The 23,014-nt window shown below is 46.4% G+C and overlaps 1 protein-coding gene across 3 annotated transcripts in view; it reads right to left on the reverse strand.

Moving 5' to 3' along the window:
* The window catches only part of FGFR3 (fibroblast growth factor receptor 3), a 92,073-nt gene extending 72,628 nt beyond the window's left edge, over positions 1-19,445 (reverse strand). For 2 of the 3 annotated variants that reach the window (XM_074229948.1, XM_074229947.1), the window contains exons 1-2: positions 19,298-19,445; positions 18,086-18,467 (exon numbers count right to left, since the gene is read on the reverse strand). In XM_074229948.1, the coding sequence (XP_074086049.1) occupies positions 18,086-18,275 (190 nt within the window). In that variant the 5' untranslated portion in view covers positions 18,276-18,467; positions 19,298-19,445. The remainder of the gene's footprint in view (positions 1-18,085; positions 18,468-19,297) is intronic. The other variant, XM_074229950.1, reaches the window with a different exon arrangement.
* Positions 19,446-23,014: the final 3,569 nt, after the last annotated feature.

Raw genomic sequence — 23,014 nt, forward strand, 5'->3', positions numbered from 1 at the left:
GGATATCTATGGGGCATTGTTTGCCAAATCATGGCAGACTGAGGATCTAGATAAGCCCTTGCTCTGCCCTCTCTGGTCCTCCCCTTTGGGACCTCAACTATTGGTGCTAAGCTCTAGGAATTTATCTGAAGCCAGGAAAAAGTCAGCAGTTTCCCACATCCTAGGAAGGATTTTTAATCTGCTGACAGGGCTGTTGGTGCCTGGGACAACCCTTTACAGCCTGGCTGTGTGGGGCAGGAGAGGTGATTATGGAGCTTAAGGCTGGTAGAGCAGTGTCCACTCCCCTGCCCCCTCTCCAACCCAAATGTCCACTCTCCCTGTCCACAGGGAGATGTCTCCTGCAATCTTCAGCCACCTGGGTTGAGAGTCAGCTTCCCAGCAAAGGGAAGAGAACCTCTCTGCCCCCCTCTTAAAAAAAAAAAGTCCATCATTCCTATAGGGGCCACCTCTTGAAGAGTTCTTCCATCTCTGGCTTATCAATCATTCAATGGGTATTTTATTCATCAACCATATTATGCAGACTACAACTCTGTGATATGGGTATTTTTATTCCTATCTCTATTTTACAGATAAGAAAACTGAGGCTCAGTGATCTTGAACTTAACCAAAGTGGTAAAGCAGGAATTTTAACTTGGATCCTGGATTGTATTTTAGCACTGTTTGAAATCACCAGGCAGCATCTCCATTCTAATGATGAATTCTAAGGGGACCATGATAACTCATTTTATAAGGGGAAACTAAGAGTTGGGAGGGGAACGGGAAATAGCCCAGATCTCTTGGCAAAACTGGATATGTGTGAATGTGTGTATATTGAAAATAAAAGAGAAAAAAATAATCTAATGAAGGCACCCCCTCCGCCCCAACTTCTGCACGAGAAGTAGCTAAATCATCAGTAGGTGGCAGACTCCCCTTCAGAACCTAAACCCCAGGCTGCTTAGAAGGACCCTAGGACAGAGTTGGCGAACATTAACCACTTCTTGGTGCATTTGAAAGCTAAGGACCTTTGCCATTTACTATTTATGAAAGTTTTGAGCCTCAGTTTCCCTTTCTGTAAAACAAGGGATTGGGCTCTGAGGTCCCCCTTCCAGCTTGGAATTCTATGATCCATGGAGGACCAGATTAGGCAAGAAGAGGAGAGAAAAACTGGTGTCTTGAAAACGGGGAGAATGCAAGGCAGGAGACAGGGACCTCTTCTTCCTTGGTAGATAGCTTAGGATAGCTAGAAGTTTTTGAGGAGAATCAAGGGAGAAAGAAAGGTCTGGGTTTTTAGCTATAGAAACACTGTTCTCAGCATTTCTACCAGCTACTTACAGCCTCACTCAAAACCCTTATTTACGTGGCTGATCTTGGGCAAATCGTTATTCTCCTCCTCCTCTCTGGGCCTCAGCTTCCTCAGAGGTAAAATGAGATGTCTGAACTGGTTGATCTCTTCAGATCTAGGAAAGGTCACTTTAAGGTTCCACTTATCACCATGCCCAGATTATAAGAACCCAGGTGGCATCATCTTACCTCCCCCCTCAGCATCCCTCCACCCCCAGCCCCTGTCAAATTGGCCAGCTCAGCACAGAGCAAGTTTCCAAAGTGTTCCTGGAATTCAGCTGAAAAGCCAAGGCAAAGCTATTCGGCCCACTCCCAGGCCTGTGACCTCCTCACTGCTCTCCCCTCTCTCTATAGATTGGCTGTGGCATTGGAGAAAGAAAGCTAGGTTGGAAACCCATTTGAACACTCAGCAGCTGGGAGATCATAGGTGAGTTACCACACCTCCGACCCCCCGGCTCCAGGCTTCATTTTCTTCTCTAAGAAGAGGAGAAGACAAATACCTATAGTGCTGGCCACACTGTAAACAAAAGGATCTTGGGAACGTTCAATTCATATTTATATAGTGCTTATTTTAATTTTGATTATGGAAATTCCCCTCCCTTCCCCCAAGCTACAGAAGGCATCTGTCCTCTCTTCGGACACGAAGACACTTTCTCTCCAACCTTGGACTCTAGATGGCTTTCACCTAACTCCAGCTGTCAATGGAGAAGGGAACAGCTGGTTTCTATAGCTACACTTAAACTGTTGGGGGAGGGGGAAAGGGAAACCCAGCGACTTTCTCCTTCTGGACTTTTCTCCCTGGCCCAGAAAGAGCTTCTGTTGTCTTCCAGGCTGTGTGTGTGGGCCTGGAGCCAGAGCGGGGAACGTCACGACTAGAAGGGACCTGAGAACACAGAACACGTGAGTATCAGAGCTAGAAGGGACCTTAGGACACAAAGTCCAAACTGGAAATGACCTTAGGACAAAGAACAGAGTATCAAAGCCCGAAGGGACCTTAGAAAATACAATGTCAGAGCTGGAAGGAGCCTTAAAAATAGAACACAGAGTATGAAAATGGGAAGGGAATTTAGAATAGAGAACACAACGTATCAAAGCTGTAAAGGTCTTTAGAACACAGAATGTCAGAGCTGGAAGGGACTAGAACACAGAAAGTTAGCAGAGGGAACCTTAGAATATAGAATGTCTTATCTGGAAGGGGTCTTACAACATAGAATATCAAAGCTGAAAGAAATCTTAGAACACAGAATGTCAAAGCTGGAAGGAACCTTAGAACATTAGGACACAGAGTTTCAAAATTGAACTAGAACTCAGAACACAGAACGTCAGAGCTGGAAGGGACCTTAGAACATGGAACACAGTGTTAGAACTGGAAGGGACCAGAGAGATCATTTAGTCCAGACCCTTTATTTATCAGAGAAGCAAACTAAGACCCAGAGAAAGGGTGTGAGCCTTGTTCTAGGTGAGGCAGAGGCAGGGCTAATTCCAAATCGAGTGCTTCTTTCCCAGCATGCATTTTCCCCCTTTGTTTTCTTAAAAAGAAATGTTGCTGGTCCCGTCCTGGGCAGGCAGCAGAGGTACCATACTCTACAAGAACAAAATTGGGGCTCATTTTTCACATCAGCTAAATGACAGCGGCCAGGTTAGGCCTCCAAGCCCCACTGAGCCTGACCGGAGCAGCCGAATTGGTGGAACTCCCCTGGGCCCCACCTCCTCCAGGCAGCCCCCCTGGGGCGGATTAACTGCACTTTCTCTGAGGCATTGTCTCCAGCTATGCCTGAGCCTCCAGGGCCCCCCACCCCCACGTCACTGATACGATGGAACTGCCTTCTAGAAAACTTCTAGTCCTTTCCCCAAACCCAGCCCCAAGTGGGCAGGAGCAGGAGATTAGGAGAACCCACACCTACAATTAAAGCTGAACCCACTCAAAACAAATGCTTTGTTGTGGTCTTTTCCTAAAGAAGGCTCAGGAGAGAGAGGGTTCTGCCTCATTGAGCTGTGAGGGATAGAAGAAAGGGCCCTGGGACCTCAGCTCACAGGCTTCAGCAGGAAGGGACCCCCAAGTGAGAGCCTTTCATTTTACAAGAAGAAATTGAGGCCATCACCCCAATTTACCCAAGGCAAAAGTAGCAGAGTGAGGTCTGGAGCTCAGGCCCTCAACTCCAAATCCAGAGATCTCTGTCTTATCTATCACCTTCTGACTGGCAGACACCAGGCCTGGCTCCAAATCAGACCCAGTTATCTGGGGATAATAATGACTTATCTTCCTCCAACCAGGGAGGTGGGAGCCATGGTGAAGCTGACTGCTGGGAAAACACCTCGTAAACTTCAAAATGCTAACAAAAAGTGAGCAAGGACTACCACTTGCTAGCTGAGTGACTTTAGCCAAGTCCCTTCACTGAGGGCCTCAGCTGAATCTTCCAATATAGTAAGTGGGAATGATGATGCTTCTCTTACTGCTCACTGTGGGTTATTAGAAGTATGTGTTAAATTCTAAGAAAGATCTTATGAGCTATGAGTATTAGCACAACAATAATCCCAGCTGCTATTTCCTTAATGTTCTCTACTGGGTCACAAAGTGTTCCAATAACAGCACTGTTTTGTGGGGGTCAAACAATTTTAATAATAATAATGATAATGATAATTTTAATAGCTAGTATTTATAGTTTTAAGATCTGCAAAGCATCTTATGAATAGAATCTCATTTGATCATCACACATACCTCAAGAGGGAGGTATCATCCCCATTTTACAGATAAGGAAATTGAGGCAGGTTTTCTCAGGGTCATCACCTAAGTGTACTGGATTTGGACTCAGATCCTGTGCTCTTATTCACTATACTGCCTCATTCTAGGTTTAGAGCTGGAAGGGCTTTCCTGAACATCTGAGTGGTCTCAGTTTGTAAATATTTTTTTTTGTGGATCCCTTTTTAGAATGTTTCCAAAGGCTCATGAAAAAATACATAGATTAATTATATGGAAATATGTTTTGCTGGGCCTTAGTTTCCTTCTGTAAAATGAGAGGGTTGCAGTGGTGACCTTGGGAGGCCCATCTTGCTGTAAGCCTGTGACCTAAGATTCTAGGACCCTTTCTTCTATCCCTCACTGATCAGTGAGGCAGAACCTTCTCTCTTCTGTGCCTTTAAAAGACAACAAAATAATGAATATATATGTATTATATATGCATATATAATACAAAAATGTGTATGTAGCTGACTCTTTTTAAAAGTAAGTTTGTAGATTAACAAACCTAACCTATTCCCTCATTTTACAGTAGAGGAAATTGAGTCCCAGAAAAGTTAACTCTCTTCCTTAGGGTAACTCAGATTCTGGGGAGATTCTCTTAGGCTTTGATGATTTCCTCATCTCTCTCTTCAGTCTAGACAGTATATCTGTGCACTATTCCACTGGTACAACAGGTTAAAAACCTGGAAGGGCAGACATCCCAGCCTAACCAGATAAGGCTCTCCCTGGACCACCGCTAAAAGTCTGCCATTCTAGCTCTGCCTAACACACCGGAGTGCCACCGACCCCTTTCTTTAACCTCTTAGGAACATTTTAATGATCCAGCCCTCTCATTTTACAGCTGGAGACACCGGAGCCCAGAGAAAGGAAGAAACTTGGTTCAAAGTGAGTATCATAATTGAGAGGAAGGATTCAGGCATCCTCAGTGAGTTTCTTCTCCTATGCTGTCCTGCCCCTAGGAATGATGTTTAATAGTGAACCTGGAATTTGGTTGGTTTGGTGTTTGTTTTTAAGCCAGTGGCTTAATTAAATATAGGATATAGAACCTATAACTGAAGATGTAAGGCTCCCAAAGGTAATGGCCAAATATTTTCCAGGACATGTAAAAATGTCTACCAGGGAAGAGAGCCCAGGAGCCCCTTTGAATCAAAGTTTCTTATGCATAGATGTTATTTCTTCCACTACGCCTCACACAGTGTCTGGCACGTCCATAGGAAGCACTAACCAAAGACTCACCCAGCTGGGGAGTCACTGTGTGGCTTCGCTCAGCTGTTTGACTTCTTCAGTCTCTAAAATGAGGAGCACAGACCAGATGACCTCCAAGGTCCCTCTTGTCTTTCTTATCATAGGGGCTAGAAGGGACGTTGGGAGCCACAGAGTCCGAGCCCTTCATGGTAGAAATGATAAAACTGATTCTAGCTAGGACAAGGTAAATGGATTGCCATGGGTAAGTGATTCCACAAGTATTCATTAAATGCCTACCATACAAAGCACGGGGTTAATTGATGGGATTACAGAAGACAGACAAAAAACAGCCCCTGCTCTCGGGAGCTCCCCCTAATGGGGGAGACAATATACAAACAACTAGGCACAAATAAGCTGGTGGCAGGAGACATGAGAACTCATCCATTCAAGGGTAGTGGGAAAAGCTTCTTGAAGAAGGCAGGATTTCAGCTAAGACTTAAAGGGAGGAGGTGGCTGGGTGGCAGAGTAGATAGAGCACTGGCCCTGGAGTCAGGAGGACCTGAGTTCAAATTTGAAAACAGACACTTAATAATTACCTAGCTGTGTGACCTTGGGCAAGCCACTTAACCCCACTGCCTTGCAAAAACTTTAAAAAAAAAGAAAAAAAGACTTAAAGGGAGTCAAAGATACCAGGAGATAGAGTTGGAGAGAGACTGAGCATCTTAGGCATGAGAGACAACCAATGAAAATACTAAGAGTTGCAGAGTGGACTATCCATGGAGTCAGGAGGACCGGAGTTCAAATCCAGCCTCAGACTTATTAGCTGTGTGACCCTGGTCAAGTCACAACCCTGAATGCCTCAAAAAAAAAAATGCTCAGGGTGGGAAGGAAGAGTCTTGTTTGAGGAATTGCAAGGACTCCACTGTCGCTGGATCCAAGTGGGAGGCAAGGCAGGGAATATGGTGTAAGAAAACTGGAAAAGCAAGGAGGGGGTGGGATTATGAAGGTTTATGAAAAAGAAGAATATGAACAATAATAACCAGCATTTATATAGGCGCTATGATTATCCTCATTTTACATTTAAGGAAACTGAGGCACTCAAAGATTAAGTGACTTGCCTAAGATCACTCAGCTACTAAGGGTCAAATTTGAACTCTGATCTTTCTGCCAGCTTCATCATCACTTTGGTTCTTCTTTGGATCAGTCAAACATTTTTTGAGTATCCACTATTGAGCTGGGAATACAACTATGAATAAAAAACAGTCGCTGTTAAGAAGTTTACAATCTAATGGGGGAAGATGACACAGAGAAGAAAACTGAGAAGTGGAGCAGAGAGGGGAGGGGCACCCAGTAACAGGGCACAATGGCAAAATCCTGGGTGTAAAGCTCCTTGCAAACCTTAAAAAGACTCAATCGGTGTGATTATTAGCAGTTATTTCCCTAGAGGACAGGACACAGAGGAAGCTGAACCCTCAAAAGTGAGGATTATAGACCTTCTCATGAGATGGAATACCCTTGGGGGTAAGGAAGGGGAAGAGATTTTCATTAGGGCAGTCACAGGATTATCAATAGTTAAACCTAGGGTAAAATCCTCCTAAATCAAGACAAGAGGCAGGCCAGCCAAAACTGGATGGCAGGGGAGGAAAGGTGGGAGCTCTCCTATGGATTCCAAAGTAATATGCTTCCTTCTGATTCTGCCTGTTCAAAGCTTTTCATGAACAACGTAATAAGGTAGGAGGCTCACAGGATCCAAGGCGCTCCTTCATTTTACAGAAAGCAAACTGAAGTAGGTCCAGAGAGGGAAAAGAAATGACTTGCCCAAAGTCACTCATCTAGGAAACAGCAAAGATGGGATAGTAACCAATCTCCTTTGACTGCCAATCTAGAACTTAATCAATCTACTCTACTGGTCCTTCCTGGCCCACCCCAAGTTGGAAAGAAGTCTCCTTTCTTGGTGAAGGAATTATTTTTTAACCTCTCCCTCTGCAGAGAACAGAGCTGGGAGGGCTGGCTCCAGTCTCTGATAAGCATATAAACAGGGAGATCACATGTGGTATTTTATTTACGTTACAGAACACAAGCCAGTTCCATGCCTGAATCTGAAACCCAAATAAAAACACCGCTCAGACCCCCTGTATAACCCCACCCCCACCATCCTTGTGGTAAATTTGGGAGGCCCCAAGGAGAAAAAAAATGTCTTAACAAATTCCAGCTTCACACTTAGACTTAACAGTGGACACAGACAGAGAGGGTTCTGTCACTAACTCCCTGAGTGATCTTAGGCAAGTTTTTAGTGTACCTCTCTGGGCCCTCAGTTTCCCTATTTGTAAAAAAGAGAGGGTTTGAATAAAGAGGCTCTAAAATCATTTCCAGCTCTAAACACTTGGTAACTATTCAAAACTAGAAGGAATCGATTATCAGGCACATATTTCAAGGAAGTTGAAGATAAAGAGAAAAGTTCAATTTGTGCTAGATGGCACAATGGATAGAGTAGAAATCTTGGAATCAGAAAGACTCATCTTTATGAGTTCAAATCTGACCTCAGAAACTTACTAGCTGTGTGACCCTGGAATAGTCACTTTACCCTCCTCATCTGTAAAGTGAGTTGGAGAAAGAAACTGCAAACTATTCCAATATCTTTGCCAAGAAAATCCCAAATAGCATCATGGGAGATGCCTGAACAACAGAAAAAGCAGAGAAATGAAAACCCCCAGGGACTTCGAGGAATATATCAAAGTGGATGAATGTGATGAAATAACATTGTACCGTGAAGCACACCTCTCAAATGGAGAATTCAGAGAAACCTGTGAAGAAGGCTCATAGAACTCAACATAGAATGAAATAAATAGAACCAGGAAAATAATATTGCACAACCAAATGGTTGAAAAGAGAAAAAATGTATACACACACAGACATAGAGATATACTCATAGCTACACATCACACATATATTCATAAACACACACACACATACAACAGTCATGATGTAGCTGGGTTCCTGTGACCAACTAAGAAAATGAACCTCCCTTCCTACATCAAGATGTGGGAGGTCCGTGTATATGTGATAGGTCAGTTGGTTTGCCTAAACTCCTTTTTATTCCTTCTCTTTGTTATAAGAAAAAGTTAGGTGGGAGGTGGAATATTAGTGGTGGGGAATAACTAACATATTTTCTTTAAAAGGAACCAATTTTTTAAAAATAGAGAAAGCTTGATGAACAGCCACCCTACCATGGCATCCGTCTAATGCTGATGAGGTCTATGAGCAGATCATCTCTATTCCCTGAGTTTCAAGTTCTTGATCTATGAAATGGCACTGAGAATATTTGTACTGATCCACTTCAAAAGGGGTGCTGAAAGAAAAGGACTATAAAACTTAAAGAAGTGCAGACAACTGTAGTTCTTATTTTGGCCTATCACAGTAGGTGATCAATAATTCTTTGAGTAGTTAGTCCACCCCTAATGATTTCCACAAACAAGGGAAACATTGGGCCCAGATAAGGGAAGAGACTTGCTCACAATCACACAGCAAGAATGAAGGGAAAGGCTCTCCCCCCACACCTCTCCTCTTGAATTATCTGAAAGTTTAGGACTTTAGCTATTGTGTAATCTTGATGCAATACTCAATCTTTCTCCCACACCCCTTTTCTCCTCCTAGGCCCTTCAAAATCAGAAAAGGCCTTGAACAAGCTAAAATTACAGGGCAGCTTAACAAAACACTGTGTTCTATTCTCAATTGGGCTTTTGACTCAGTTATGCTGGGATCTGCTTGGGGGAGGGGTTGGTAGAGGAGCAGGGAAAGACCTGCCTGTTTATTTTTGATAGTAAGATCACTTCCTGATGATTGATGAGAAAGGGCTCCAATCTGGAAAGTGAGGGGCCCGTCACACCCCCTCTGCACCCATACATACCCACACACCCCACCCCTACCAGCCAGTAACTACTGCTGTGGGAAGCTCAAACCCAGTTTGCCAACTCTAATTATGTGGAAGGAGTTGGGAGCGTGTGACGAAAGCTTAAAATGGGGTGCAGTTAAGTTAGTTATAACTCAATTAGATGGGGCCGTAAGCCACGGCTTTACAAGCACAGCAGATGGAGAGAGAGAAATCATCCAGAGAGAGCCTGAGTCAGATCAGAGCCCAGAGTTCTCAAAATCCACTCCGGGAAGACCAGTGAGGAAATTGATAAAAGTATTCTCTCCCTTTTGATGGCCAAGCTCAAAGTCCAGTCTCTCAGCCAAAGCTTGGGGATGCCTGCCTCCTTCTTCCGGGTTGGGTGGGGAGGGGGTGATCCCACAGGCCCAAGAGAAGGCCCACCGAGGGGACTATATAGGCTTAGAATGCAATCATGTGATTATGGGATTTTAGAGTTAATAACTAGCAAATACTTAATGCTTTAAGATTTATAGTGTTTTAAACGTTAGCCCATTCGATCTTCCCAGCGTTCCTATGTGGGAGGTGATATTATTACCCCCATTTTACAGAGGAGGAAACTGAGGCACAGATTCCTTTCTGGAATCATAGCTAATAAGTGTCTGAGGCAAGATTCAAACCCAGGTCTTCCTGTCTCCAACAACATTCAGTCCACTGAGCCATCTAGATGGAAGGGATATTTATGGATGGGATTCAAAATAGGGATGCAATTTACCTGCTCAGTCATATAGGTACAACAAAGCAGATTCAAATGCTGAAATTCTGTTTCTAAATCCCAACCCTCTTTCTCCATGCGGGCTCAAGTGCGATAATGGGTATAAATTCAAGTCTACTGCAAACTTTACAGTTCCAGGGGCAACTAGGTGGCACAGTAGATAGATACCAGTTCTAGAATCAGGAGGACCTGAGTTCAAATTCAGCCTCAGGTGAGTAATAATTACCAAGCTGTGTGACCTTGGACAACTCACTTAACCTTGCAAAAAAAAAAAACCTTTAGGGTTCTATACAAATGTGAGTATAGCAGAACTGTTATCTTGACTGTAAGGGGTGGGTCCTTGAGGTCTGCTATTGAACTTGTGACCCCAGTTCTAAGATATTCTAGGGTTATGTCTGGATATTTCTTTATTAATTATTAAAATCACAACCACTCTCCTTAATTAATCAATTAGTTCTGAGTTCTCATTTCAGTTAATTAAATATTATTTAATTAACTCTGAGAAACCTATTCTGTAAATAGATGCTCTTTTCTAACCCCTAATCTTCCAACATTAAATAATAGTTTTGCTATTCTTAATTTCTCCTATAGCCAAGAGGGGCTCCAGCACTGATTTCTTTTTCAAATAAAGGAATCTACATTCACCCCTTGAGAGTTTGGAGAAGTAACTTTAAAGAACAGTGAATGGATGATTTTAGAAAGGGAAGTTAAGGAAGAGGGTAGAAAATTTGTTAGGAACCTTTAAGTCTATAGCATTCAAACACCACCTACTCTCCCATTATACAGATGAGGAAATTAATTACAGTGGTTAAGTGCATTTTCTTCAGGTCACTTTTAGATTTAAACCTAAGATTTACACACTGGTATTCTGGTTCCACATGCCCTGCCTGGGGTTTGCCTCCTGTAGTAAGTCTTTTCAATTAAGATCGAAGTCCTGAGAATTTATTGAGGGGTGTCCTTCAAGTCCTTATCATCATCAAACATCATTTCAGTTTGAAATAGGTCACACTTTACTCCCTGGCTTCTGGCACCGTCTATCCCCCCAAATTAACTTTTATAAAATCCATGGACAGTTTATAATTGTCACTACTTTTTAGTGCATACATACATAGATATTTAAATTAATTTATTCCTCTTAAGAAGTACAGGTAGCAGATTACACTTGATCCAATGGAATAACCCATTTTTTTATAAGAGAAACTTATTTTAAAGGAAAGAACTAAAAAAAAATCTCATTGTTAAAATCAATTTTGCTAAATTTGCTAAATCTATCAACTCCCAGCCTTGGTTCCAGTGGAACTAGACATGTAGACAACCTAAGAAATTAGCATCAGCTCTTTGGCATCAGACAATTAGTCCAAGTTTGAGAAGTTCTGAAAAGGGACCAGACTAGTTCAAGATACTTGGGAATATCCCAATGATAGATATTCACCTATATTCACTATAAATCCTAACTATCTTTCTAGCCTCTCAACTGCAAGCAAAGAGATTTTTTTGGTAAGGTATGAAATTGTCCAATACACCCTTGAACATATATATCCCAATATATCTTTTGTTTAGAATTCAACAATTGTTTATTAAATATCTATTATACACAACACAGACACACACAAACACACACTTATTATATGAGCATTGACCTGCTCCCCCCACGTCTATACTTGGAATTGAGTCCAAAAAAAGATGGAAAAATTGTACTTCTGTCCTTAAAAAAACTACAATCTAATTCAAAGTGTGGAGATCATGATGTACATAATGGAATGTCTGCACCCCTCCCCTCTGCTGTTTGTAGAGGGGCTCCTGGCAGAATCTCAGCAAATGTTTGTTGAATGAATGCATGCATTCATGAATAGGGGGAATGAACAGAAAGGAGAATGTGATTGGAGTGAGACACAGATTCAGGCATTTGAGGAGAGAGAGAGAAGACTGGGAGTGGTTATCAATGACTGATCAGGTCATTTTCATGGCAATTAGCAGCTGGTGTCTGTTAGAAATATTAGCTGCTGGTTACAAAAGCAGGAATTGGGACTTGTTCAACCAAGACCAAAGAGGTCCTTTCATGATGTCAAGTTCATTAATAACCTCCAGGAATCTCGCCCTTGGAAAAGATGAGCCGATTACAACGAGGTTAGGAAGGACTATGTCATGCCCCACTAGACAGCAATGTTCTGGGTAATTTATGTCCCTGTGGAAAGAGTCAGTCTCAATATTTATAAATTTTTATTAGCCTCCTTTCTCTTCTAGTTATTAGGATCCATCTTATCATAGGAACAGTATTACTAATCTATCAACTCATTTCCCAGATTTAGCTTTAATTGGAGAAAGATACATACACATACAACAATTTTCAAGGATCAGGATGATTCCCACCAGAACCAGGAAGATACCCCCATGCCTCAATAAGGCACAGACAGCAGGGGTGGATATGCATGTATGTATAGACACATGGACTCTTATAGATGAGAGGTATCTCAGTAATACTCTCCAACCCCCATCATTTTACAGAAAAGGAAACTAAGACCCAGAGTGGGTCCATCTGGGTCAATATCACTATTCTGCACTGCTCCCCCCCCACCTTATGCCATTCCAACTATACAGATACAAATACATGTATGGAAAGAACCTAAGAAATGTATTTTATTCTTCAGTGGAAGGTCTTGAGATGGGGGGAGGGAAAGAAGGAAGAGGGGGGCAGAATACAACACCAAGGCTGATGAGGATCTATGAAGCCCTGCTAGGTTATGTGATCCCTATTCAATTATCCTGCTGCAGATTCCGTTATCTTCAGAAGGTCTAGAGCAAAGAAGAAGAAGAAAGGGGAACAAATTTGTCTTAGGACATCTGATACCAAGGACAAAACTGGCTCAGCCTTGGAATTATACAGCAATTGTCTTGCTCCCCTCCTGCCCGCCTCCTTTAAACTCATAGGAGCCAAGCATCAGTCAAATATTAATGGTAACTCAAAACAAGACCCACACGTGTCTACCCAGGGATGGGGGGAGACAACGGTCCTAGAGTCTCTGAGAAGGGGTGTTTCTGGCTTAGCCAAGGAGCTTGTAATTCCATTTTTGCAAACTTATTTCCCCTTAGCCCTGAAAATAGACTCATGCTCATTTCCCCTCCCCCTCTGATGCCCAGTTGAATGGGGAGGGGAAGGGGGAGAAGGAGAGAAAGTGGGATTGAAATTCTGATGGGAAGGGGTGGGGTGAGGAGTGATTTTTTACCTATCCCATATCCCCAATAAAGTGGCTTTAAAAAATGGTTCCGAATCCCTCTGGCCAAAATAAACAGATAAATAAAGTAAAAAAGGAATAATAAAGTGAGATGCTCATGTGTCCGTTTCTTCCCCTCCACTCAGCTCACTTGACATTCACCAATCGTAGGGAGTAATATCTTTATCTGAATACTAATGCAAATTGGAGGGAGGGAGTCCTCTTTTCCGATATTGATGTCTATTCTGTAGGAGCTGAATGGAATGACCGTATGCTCAGACCACTAAAAAGAGTTCACTGACCTCCCCTAATGTGCCCTGTCATGGCTGCTGGCTGACATACACATTCAATTCTGTCTTGCCTACTTTCATTCATAAAAAAAAAAAGAAAAAAGAAAAAAAGAAAAAGAAAAAATATATAATGACATTGTTTCCCCCTGGCTGCAGCAGTCCTGGAGAAAGGGAGCAAGGAGGGCTTTCTGTGTTTTCAGTTTGCAGTCCCATTCAGGAGCAGCCTAACCATCTGCCTGCCTCCTTCCGACCAACAGCCCCACACCTCCCTGCGGAGATGTTAGGCCTCCAGCCCTCCACCTTCACTAATAGCGAGCATTCATATGAGCAAACAGGCACATACCTCCAAAAGAGCCCCCTTCAATGCCCGTTTTATGTTAGCTGAGCACAAGCATAAAGCGTTGGTTGTTACAGCCGCCGGCCCGTGTGGAGAATTAGATCACTAGGGAAAAATCCTTCCAGGCCCCTTTATGGAAAAATAAGGCCTTCCACTGTAATGGGAAACGCCGGTGTACAACCACCTTCAGTAATGAGCCCGGGTCCCATGGCCCAGTGGATTCAGAGAAAGAATTGGCTGCTGTTTTTCTTCCAAGGCATTCAATTTAAAGATTGGGAAGGAGGATGTGTGTGTGTCTGTGTGGACGTGTTTATACTCTCTTTTTGTCCCTTCTCTTTTCCAGGGGAGTTTCCTCACATATTTGGCCTCGTGGGCTAAAGTAAGCCTCAAGGCTAGTTCAGGGGATGTAGAATATTGAGAAGGGACAGACCCTAGAGAGACTAATTAGTCCAAAGTCATCATTTGACAGAGGAGGAAACTGAGGCTTAGATCAGGCAGGAGGCTTGACCATGGTTCGTCACAAGGAAAGTTAAGGAGCCCGGTTTCAAAGTCTAGATTTGAAGACTGTGCTTCAGTTTGAAATCTGGTCCTTAAACTTCCCTTGTGACGGACCATGGGCAAGTCCCTTGTCCAATCTAAGCCTCAGTTTCCTTAGCTGGTGATAGCTACCTAGTGACTTTAGGTGAGTACCTTTCTGTTCTCAATTCCCCTCTGTCAAAGGAGAGCTTCTAAAGCCTCACTGACTTACCACAAATACTTATTCTTTCCCCCCACTCCTTCTCCTGGGTCTACTTTTCAAAGAAAGTAATTTACTATCTCCCTCTTCCATTTTCTAAACGGAGTCCGAGACCCAGAGAAGGAAAAGTTATGCACCTAAACTCACATAGGTAGTTTGATTTGGGATTCGAACTCAGGTTTTTAAATTCGAAAACAACTTTTTTTGTTGTTATTTTTTCCACTTTTCAAAGCTGTCACCTTTGGTAGTTGTGAGGGTGGGGAAGGGAAAAATAGCTTACTAGCAATCCCTTTCCCATTCCCAAAATCTGGTCCAAGGAGGCTGATTACATTTACTGAAATTTGGTGGTTTTGCAACTCTTGGGTATTACAGTTGAAGCTACAGGAGGTATGGTAACTTCTGACTAAGGCTGTCCTCCCCAGTGGATAGGAACACCCCCTCCCAGGTTACCTACACAACGGAACATTTCCTCTCACACTAGAAACACTGTCTCCCAGCTCAGGGACAAAGCTCCCCTTCCCCTGGATTTCCAGAAAGGGATCCCAACCCATCCATCTTATGTCATAAAGGACGCTGAATCTTGGAGTAAAGGATTTGGGTTTGTACTGCTGGGTTAGCAATGGGACTGGGAAAGTGACTTCAGACCTGATTCCTTTCACCCCCTGTAACATGAGGGGTGGGTAACCAGCTGGACCAGGAGACCTTCCAGTTCTATAATGGAAATGACTACTCTTTTCTATCCCTTTAAGCAGAAGCCTTTTTTTTTTTGCCACGTGGTGATAATTTCCTTAACTGTAAGACCCTAGGGGCCAGCCCTGAAGGAGAGAGAGCAAACTGAGCAAGGAAACCCCACAGTAAGCTCAGAACAGGGTTCCCTCCAGTTCTTTCCCTGGCTCTTAAACACCAGAGTCATCTGTATTAATGAAATTTTCTGAGACTGCCTTCAACCCTTATAAATCAAAGCATCTGGCTGCTGCAAGTCAGAGCTATCGCTTCAATGACTTATGCTAAGACTCTGGTGTCACTCTGATGACAAAACCCAACACCTCCCCTAGCTCAGCCACCCCACCCTGCTCCTAGCCTCAGGATAATTTATAGCTTTAACCCAAAGGGGCATCAGCAGGGCAGAGATGTGGTTGGGCATTTCTACTCCATCCATAGAGCCATTCTAGAGAGGCTGCTCTAGATCTTGTTTTAGATTCAGAAATAAGCCTGGGCATACTGGAAGTATGGTTAAGTTCTGATTAAGGTTGTTCTCCCTCCTTAGGGGATTCAGAACATGCTGTCCCAGGCTGCCATAAAGAGGGTGTCCCTTTTGGGGTCTTAGTGTTTTATGCTCTGAGTGTAAAACAGAAACGTGGAAATAGACCTTGGGTAGCCCAAAAAGTCAAAATTCTACTCAGAAGTTTGACATCTATTATCTATCTATCTACAGCCACTTTTGTGGGATAGTTTGGGGAGCAGACTCCTGAAGATAGTTCCAGAAAATAGATGAGTTCCATAGAAAACTTGAGGCTTGAAAAATGAAGCCTTAAAGTTGGCTGGTCCAAGATTATTTCTAAGAGATACCTCACCTATTTCTAAATGGTTTTGATTTCCAAAGGATAATCCAAGCGCTATTAATGGATTCAGAACTGGAAAGTTCATTCATCTAGTCCAGCCCGCTTATTGTCTGGGGGAGAAACTGAGGCCCAAAGAGAATGACTTGACCATGGGTAACCAGCAGCTAGAGCTGGGATTCAGACCCACATCCTGCCTTGGGTTTCAAATCCATTATTCTTAGAGCTCACAGTTTAGATCGCTCCTTCCCTTCTAGATTAAGGAAATGATTTGGGGTTAAAAGGATGAAGGAAGGTGAAACTGCCTGCTCATGACTCCAAGAGGAGCCTTGTCTGTCCTTAAGTCAAAAGGGCTGATAGCTCAAATTGGGGGGAAAGGGATGGGAGAAAATATAACCCACCACATTTAATCCTGTCTCTCCCTTCTAACACACATTCCATTCCGCCCCCCCCCAACCCTCTGTGAACAATAGAAACTTTCTATGTGGAACATGGGAACTCTTAAAACATTAATGGTGGAAACTGCAATAATAAAGTTATAATGGCAATAGAATCGCTTCTTTTGCCAGGACACTCAGCCTCAGAAAAACAAACAGGATACAAACAGCAGCAAGGACAGGAAGGACATTGTACTCAAAAGTACTTTTAGAAATGCATCTTTGTTACTAGATGACTTCTTCTATTACTGATTATGTTACCTCCGAGTTGCTAGTTACTCAACTCCTGTAAACAATTCCCTCTTCTGGTTTCCTCTGGTCAACCCGAAGCAACTTTCAGAGTGAGAGTCTTGAATAAAAGTTGTCAATAGAATCCCTCCCTTGGGATCCCTTTCAGAAGAAGACTTTTCAGGGTTCCAATTCTAGGATTCTTTTATTTGGGATGGGTCCCATAGCAAAAGGGCTTACCAGTAAAATGGTAACTCTTAGAATCTCAAATCTGGAAGGGACCCCGGAGGTCCGATACATTCTAGAACTGGAAATCTTTCCTATAACACCCTTTAATGAGTGGTCTTGCAGTCTGTTTGGCAACCATCAGGGACAGGAAGCTCACTACTTACGAAAACATTAAGGGCAATTCTGGTCAAGGGAAGTTTTTCGGTTTCCTTAAACCCCAACCTGCCTCTCATTGCAGACCTTTTCCTAAGTCCTGCTTTCTGGAGTTACCCAAGAAAAGTTCCTCCAGTGCCTTGCCACCATTGACCATGCCCTTGCTACCAAGCCTTAGCCAGACTACCATCATTTTCAGCCTCAATGTCCTTCTGAAGGAAGCAAGTGCGTTAGAGTGGTCCTAAATCAGCCCGGAGCGATGGCTTGGACACCCAAGTCTTTATGAGAGCCCAGGGTCCATCAGGTCAAATACAAGCGGGAGAGAAAAGGAGGCCGAAAGCTATGCCAGATCCAGACAGACTGACGAGTGGAGAGTTCAAGACCTCGGATCCCCACCATTTCAGTAAGTCGCGGTTAGGTCTTCTGACCCTTTTAAACCTCTCCTGGAGCATCTCCCCACCAGGACCCCGCATCCAGGCCACCCCCGGCACAGGCCTGCTGAAGTGAGGGTTGGCTGTTTGTAAATATTTACTCTCCTCCACTCTCCTTCTCTTACCAGCCCCGGCCAACAGGCTAAGTTATCAATTAACCTGACAAAGGGAGGCCGTGGGGGGGAGGGGGGTTGGGCTTGGCATTTCAGCGTCCCGTTGTGCTGGACCAGGGAGAAAGAAGAGAGAGAAGAAAAGGCTTTTGCTTCTCCCTGAGTGGGGGTAAAGGAGAGAAAAGAATGGGATGGAAACTCGGTAGCCGGCTCCGGGGCTGCGCCCCGAGCGCGCTGCACCTGCGGGAGTGCGCCTGGCCGGCCGCATGCGGACCCAAGATTTGGCGAATCTGGGGGTGGAGCGGGGTGGGCAGGTGGGCAGCCACTGTCCCCGAGAGAGGAGGCAAGGTTTCACACGGTTCAAATGCTCCCAATCGGAAGCGGTCCGAGAGAAGGCAGGAGGCTCCCTGCCACCCCCCGAGTCTCCCCCACCTCCCCAGAATCTGCCTCCTCCCAAGCCCGGGGTCCCTCCTTACCTGGGGCTCTTCTGGCAGGCCGAGGCTCCAGGTGGGAGATGACCAGCCCCGGCCCCGGGCCGGCCCCGGCGCTCTTCACGGCCACAACCAGGTAAAAGACCAAGACGCAGCCGGCGGTCACCATTCCTCCGCTCAGGCTCCGGGAGGGCCCGGGAAGCCGCCCGCTCGCAGGCCGGCCAGCCTCAGGCATCCTCCGGCAGCATGCTGGGCTTCGCCGGGCTCCGCCGCTCCCGGCTCTTGCGACCTGGGGCCCGGACCGCTCGGCGGCGCCCGGCTCAGCGCCCCCGGAGGAAGGGGCCCGCGGGGCTGGGGGCTCTGCGCTCCGCCACGCCGGCTCCGGCCGGCCTGGGTGCCGCGTGTCCCCGGGGGGGCCGCGTCCGCTCTGCGGGAGAGGAAAGGATCGCTAGCTGCGAAAATCACACCCGCGTTCCCGGGGGGGGAAGTTGGGGGGCTCAGGGTCTAGAGGACGGGCAAGTGCGTGTGTGCGTGCGCGGGGGCTCCGATTCCTTGCCCCAGCCTCCAACTGGCAAGCCCGGGGCCCGCGCCTGCCCCTTCCCCGAGGGGGAGAAAGTGGCCGGGCACGGCCTCTTACGGAGCCCCCCAGCTCGGGAAGGTCCCCGGCCTTTGGGGAGGGAAGGAGCCAGCCGCAGCCCCGGGACGAGGGGAGGGAAGGGGAGGGGGCGAAGCCTAGCCTCCCCGGGAGGCACGCTGGCAGCGCGAGTCCCGGACTCTGGGCGCGCTAACGCCCGGCGCCCGCCCGGCGCCACCGCCTCCCCAAACCGCTGCTGGCCTCAGCCTCTGCTGCCCTCCCTCTCTCCCTCTCTCTCTCTCTCTCTCCTCTCTGTTCTGTCTCTCCACACTGTTCTGTCTGTCTCTCTCACCTCTTCTCTGAAGCATCCCCCCCACCCCCCAGCGCGGCCGGAGGCGGCGAGGCTACTCGCTGGGCAGTAGCCGGCTCCCTCCCCTTACAAGCAGCCTCTGAAGTCTTAGGCTCTCCGGAGCCTCTAAAGGCCCCCCCTGGCCTGCCCTGCCCCATGCCCCCCCACCCTGGCCAGGGTTGAGAGCAGCCCGGTTTAGCCGAGCGGACAGAGAAGGAAACTTGAGCAGAAAGTCCAGGGGCCGGGGCCGGGGCCGGGGGGTGGCTGGGGGGAGTCGCGCCGCTCCGTCTCCGTCTCCCCCCACTTCGCGCCCGCCCGGGGAGAGCGTCCTCACCTCGCCTGGTCCGGCTCGGCGGGCGGCGGCGACCGTGGCTCCCCGGCCCCGGATTCCCGGGCGCACAGCAGCTCCTCCTCCTCTCCTCCTCCTCCTCCTCCGGAGCAGGGGACCGAGCGGCGCCAGCTGCCGCCGCCGTCACCGCACACAGTGCGCCCGGGCCAGCTCTCCAAGGCAGCCCCTGCCACAGCGGCGGCGGCTCCAACCACTTAGCAGCGCGCCGGCCGCCCCGCCCCGCCCCTCGCCCCCTCCTCCCCTGCTCCTCCCCTCCTCCTCCTCCTCCTCCTCCTCCTCCTCCTCCTCCTCCTCCCGCGCGTCCTCCCGGTCTTCCTTCTCCAACGGGCTCGGAGGCGGGAGAGCCAGGCAGCGGAGAGCGGCGAGAGCTGGAGGGAAAGCCGGGCCTTGGGGAGGGGGTTATCTAGTTCCGCCCGCCCCTCCCCTCCCCTCCCCTCCCCTCCCCACTCCCCAGGGAGGGGGGGCGTGTGGGGAGGCCCGCCCAGAATTGAGGGCGACGCCCAGCTCTCTGCCTCCCCGCCAGGCTTCCTTCTGCTTAAAGGGATTAAGGCCGAGGAAGGGGACCGGGGGTCCAGCGGGAGGGGGGATTGCAATAATTAAGAGGGGCACCCGCCTCCGAGGGCGTGAGAGTGAGCCGGAGTTCAGAGCAGCCCCTTGTCTTAGGCTAGATAATAGAGAGATTCCCTTCCCAATCCCCCCAGCCCCTCGCCCCGGGAAATTCTGCCCCAATTTAAAACTCTGAGGAGCGCTAACCCGAGCGCCGTGGGCTGTCCGTTCTTTGGGGGGAGGGGGGGCTGTGAGGGAAGACTTGGCAGTCCTGGAGGAGGGTGCACCCTCCCCTGCAGCGCAAGGCTCGGAAGGGCAGACGGATCTCAGTTCGGTCTTGGGAAAAAATGGGGTTATGCGTGTGTTTTGTGGCCCGGGGATACAGGATGCTAGGAACAGGAGAAAAGGAATTTGGATTCGGATTCCCACTACCCAGGTGGACTCCGACTTTATTTACTACCTGTGGGACTGTAGACAAGTCACTTAACCTCGGTGGTCCTCAGTTTGCTCATCTGTAAAATGAAAAAGTTGCACGAAGTTCTAAGCTCTGTCAACTTTAAATAAAAGGGGGATGGATGTGTGGAAAGAGCATCCCTGGCCCCTGTGAAATGAAGGGCCCTGTGGGAAAGGAATGGGAGGAGAAAGAGTCATGGGCTCCCAAAGCGGTACCTCAGCCTATTAGAGTCAGCATTGCATCGAGTCCCTTTAGTTAACAGATGAGGAAATCGAGGCCCAAAGACCTCTGGGAGTTGTGTCACACCCTAAAGGGAGTGCCCTCTTCTGCCATGGAAGATCCAGTGCTTTGTTCCCCTGCTGTCCCGTGGGCCCTCAGACTCCTCCATCAGATTTGGAGCTCTTCAGAGGGCGGCACATGTGGCAAGTCTCTTAGATCTCATCTGGTCATAGGATCATTGGTTTTAGAAGTGGAAGGGACCTAACAGGGAAGAGACCCCCAGCCGCTGACAGCCGGTTTAGGGAGGGAAAAAAGAGCTAGGCCATAGGAGGGGGGTAAGTCTCTTCTCAATAGAGATCTGCAGAGGGGAACAACCAGAGCAGCTCAATGAGGGAGATGATTTGGGCCAGGGAAGTCAGGGATGGCTCCACAGCAGAGTCGAATCTGAGTGTAGGGTAGCTTGTATTACAATTTTCACTCTCGTGAAAACCGTGCTCATGTCTTGTAAGCACACTTGTGCTTAACACAAACCCAAGAAATAGGAATACAAAAAAATAAGATCATTTATGTTGGAGGAGCGGGCAACCCGAGGAGCTTATATTAGAATAGGGAAAGACACCACACATTTGGACAGGGAGGGGCTTTTAGATCTGGGAAGTCTCCCGGATGGGGACTGGAGGCAGGGTCATTGTTGTCGTGCTTTTCTCTCCAGGGGTGATGTTGGTTGCTTTAATGACTGCTCCTGGAGAGGTAGAAGGAGAAGGAAGTATGTATCCACTTATGTGGCAATGATACAGCCTAGTGCTTCCTAAGTGCCCCCCCCACCCATATGGTGAACTCTTTCAGGATCCTGGGGCAGAAGAGGGGACTATTTTGATTTTGTTTTTGTGAGGCAAGGTTATATAGTTGGCAATATCAAGTGTCTGAGAGCAGATTTGAATTCAGGTCCTCCTGACTCCTAGGCAGTGCCCTATCTACTGCACCACCTTGCTGTCGTAAATAGATTATTGAAATAGCTCTGGAGTTCACTCACATGTGACCATTTGGGGGTAGGAGGTTCTGGTTGGCTCCGTGATATCTCCCAGTGGATTCCCAACATACCCAACACAACACTATACAACTTAATCCACTTTAGTTGAATTTCTTCTGAATGTCAGTGGCCCTTGGGTTCTGGTTTTACCCCAGCTGCTTACTTCCTGTGAAGCACTGGGCCAGTCATAACACCTTTAAAAGTAGAGTTGGGGGGCGGCTAGGCAGCAGTGGATAAAGCACCGGCCTTGGAGTCAGGAGTACCTAGGTTCAAATCCGGGCTCAGACACTTACTAATTACCTAGCTGTGTGGCCTTGGGCAAGCCACTTAACCCCGTTTGCCTTGCAAAAACCTAAAAAAACAAAACAAAAACAAAAGTTGGAAAAAGGGAGATTAGATAGCTTATTGTTTAAAAAAAATCATAAGAATCTTAGGTAAATCACTTATCTTTTCAGAGTTAATCTGTTAATGAGGATAATAATTTCTGTTCTTTCTGATTTTGAAGGGAGGTGATAAGGGGAATTACATGGAACAGTCTAGGGTAGAGTGCTAGGGCCAGGAGTCAGGAAGATAAATCTTCATGAATTCAAATCCGACCTCAGACACTTATTAGCTGTGTGACCTGGCCAAATTACTTAACCCTGGTTGCCTCAGTTTCCCCCATGTGTAATATGAGTTGGAGAAGTAAAATGACAATGCAATCCAGTATCATTCCAGTGTCCTTTATCTTTGGTGTCATGAAGAGTTAAGCAGAATTGAATTGCAACAAATAATTTCTTAGGCAATGACTAGACTCTGGAGATATAAGACAAAAGAGGAAAATAAAACAGTTTCTGCCCTTAAAGAACTTTATTTAATTGGGAGAAAAACTTGCTTTAAATCTGCTGCTCTTGGACTTTTTGGATTTGACATCTGGGGTTCTAGCATTTAAAGTCTGTGTGACCTTGGTTAACTTAATTCAATTCCAAGCAACAAATATTTAGGTACCAGTAGGATTACATGATCTCATCTGTGTCTTCCAAATCTGTGATTTTCTATGCTTAAAGACCAATTATGGGAAAGACATGGATGAAAAAAAAACAAACTTTGAGACAAGGAAGAATGGAATAAGTTTAAAGAAAGGCGAGGTTCAGGGAAAGGGTTAAAATATTTGAGCTGAGAAGTCACTGTCACCAGGTGGTGAGGTGGGGAGGCTGGGAGTAGGGGGAGGCATCATGGGGCTGATGGCATCTGGGTTGCCTTTTAAGGATGTCGCTTCCCTTTTCTGAGAACAATCTCCTCATCTGTAAAAATGGAGATAATAACACACTATCCATTTCATAGAGGTTTCACCCAGAAAAGTCTTCTGTGAGTTATGTAGCATAGAAACATGAACTAACTAGACACCAGGCAAATATGGTTGTCACCTTAAAGGGATGGACTTCCTCAAAAGACAGTAATGGGGGGCAAGTAG

The sequence above is a fragment of the Macrotis lagotis genome, chromosome 3, assembly GCF_037893015.1.
Source record: "Macrotis lagotis isolate mMagLag1 chromosome 3, bilby.v1.9.chrom.fasta, whole genome shotgun sequence".
NCBI lineage: Eukaryota > Metazoa > Chordata > Mammalia > Peramelemorphia > Peramelidae > Macrotis > Macrotis lagotis.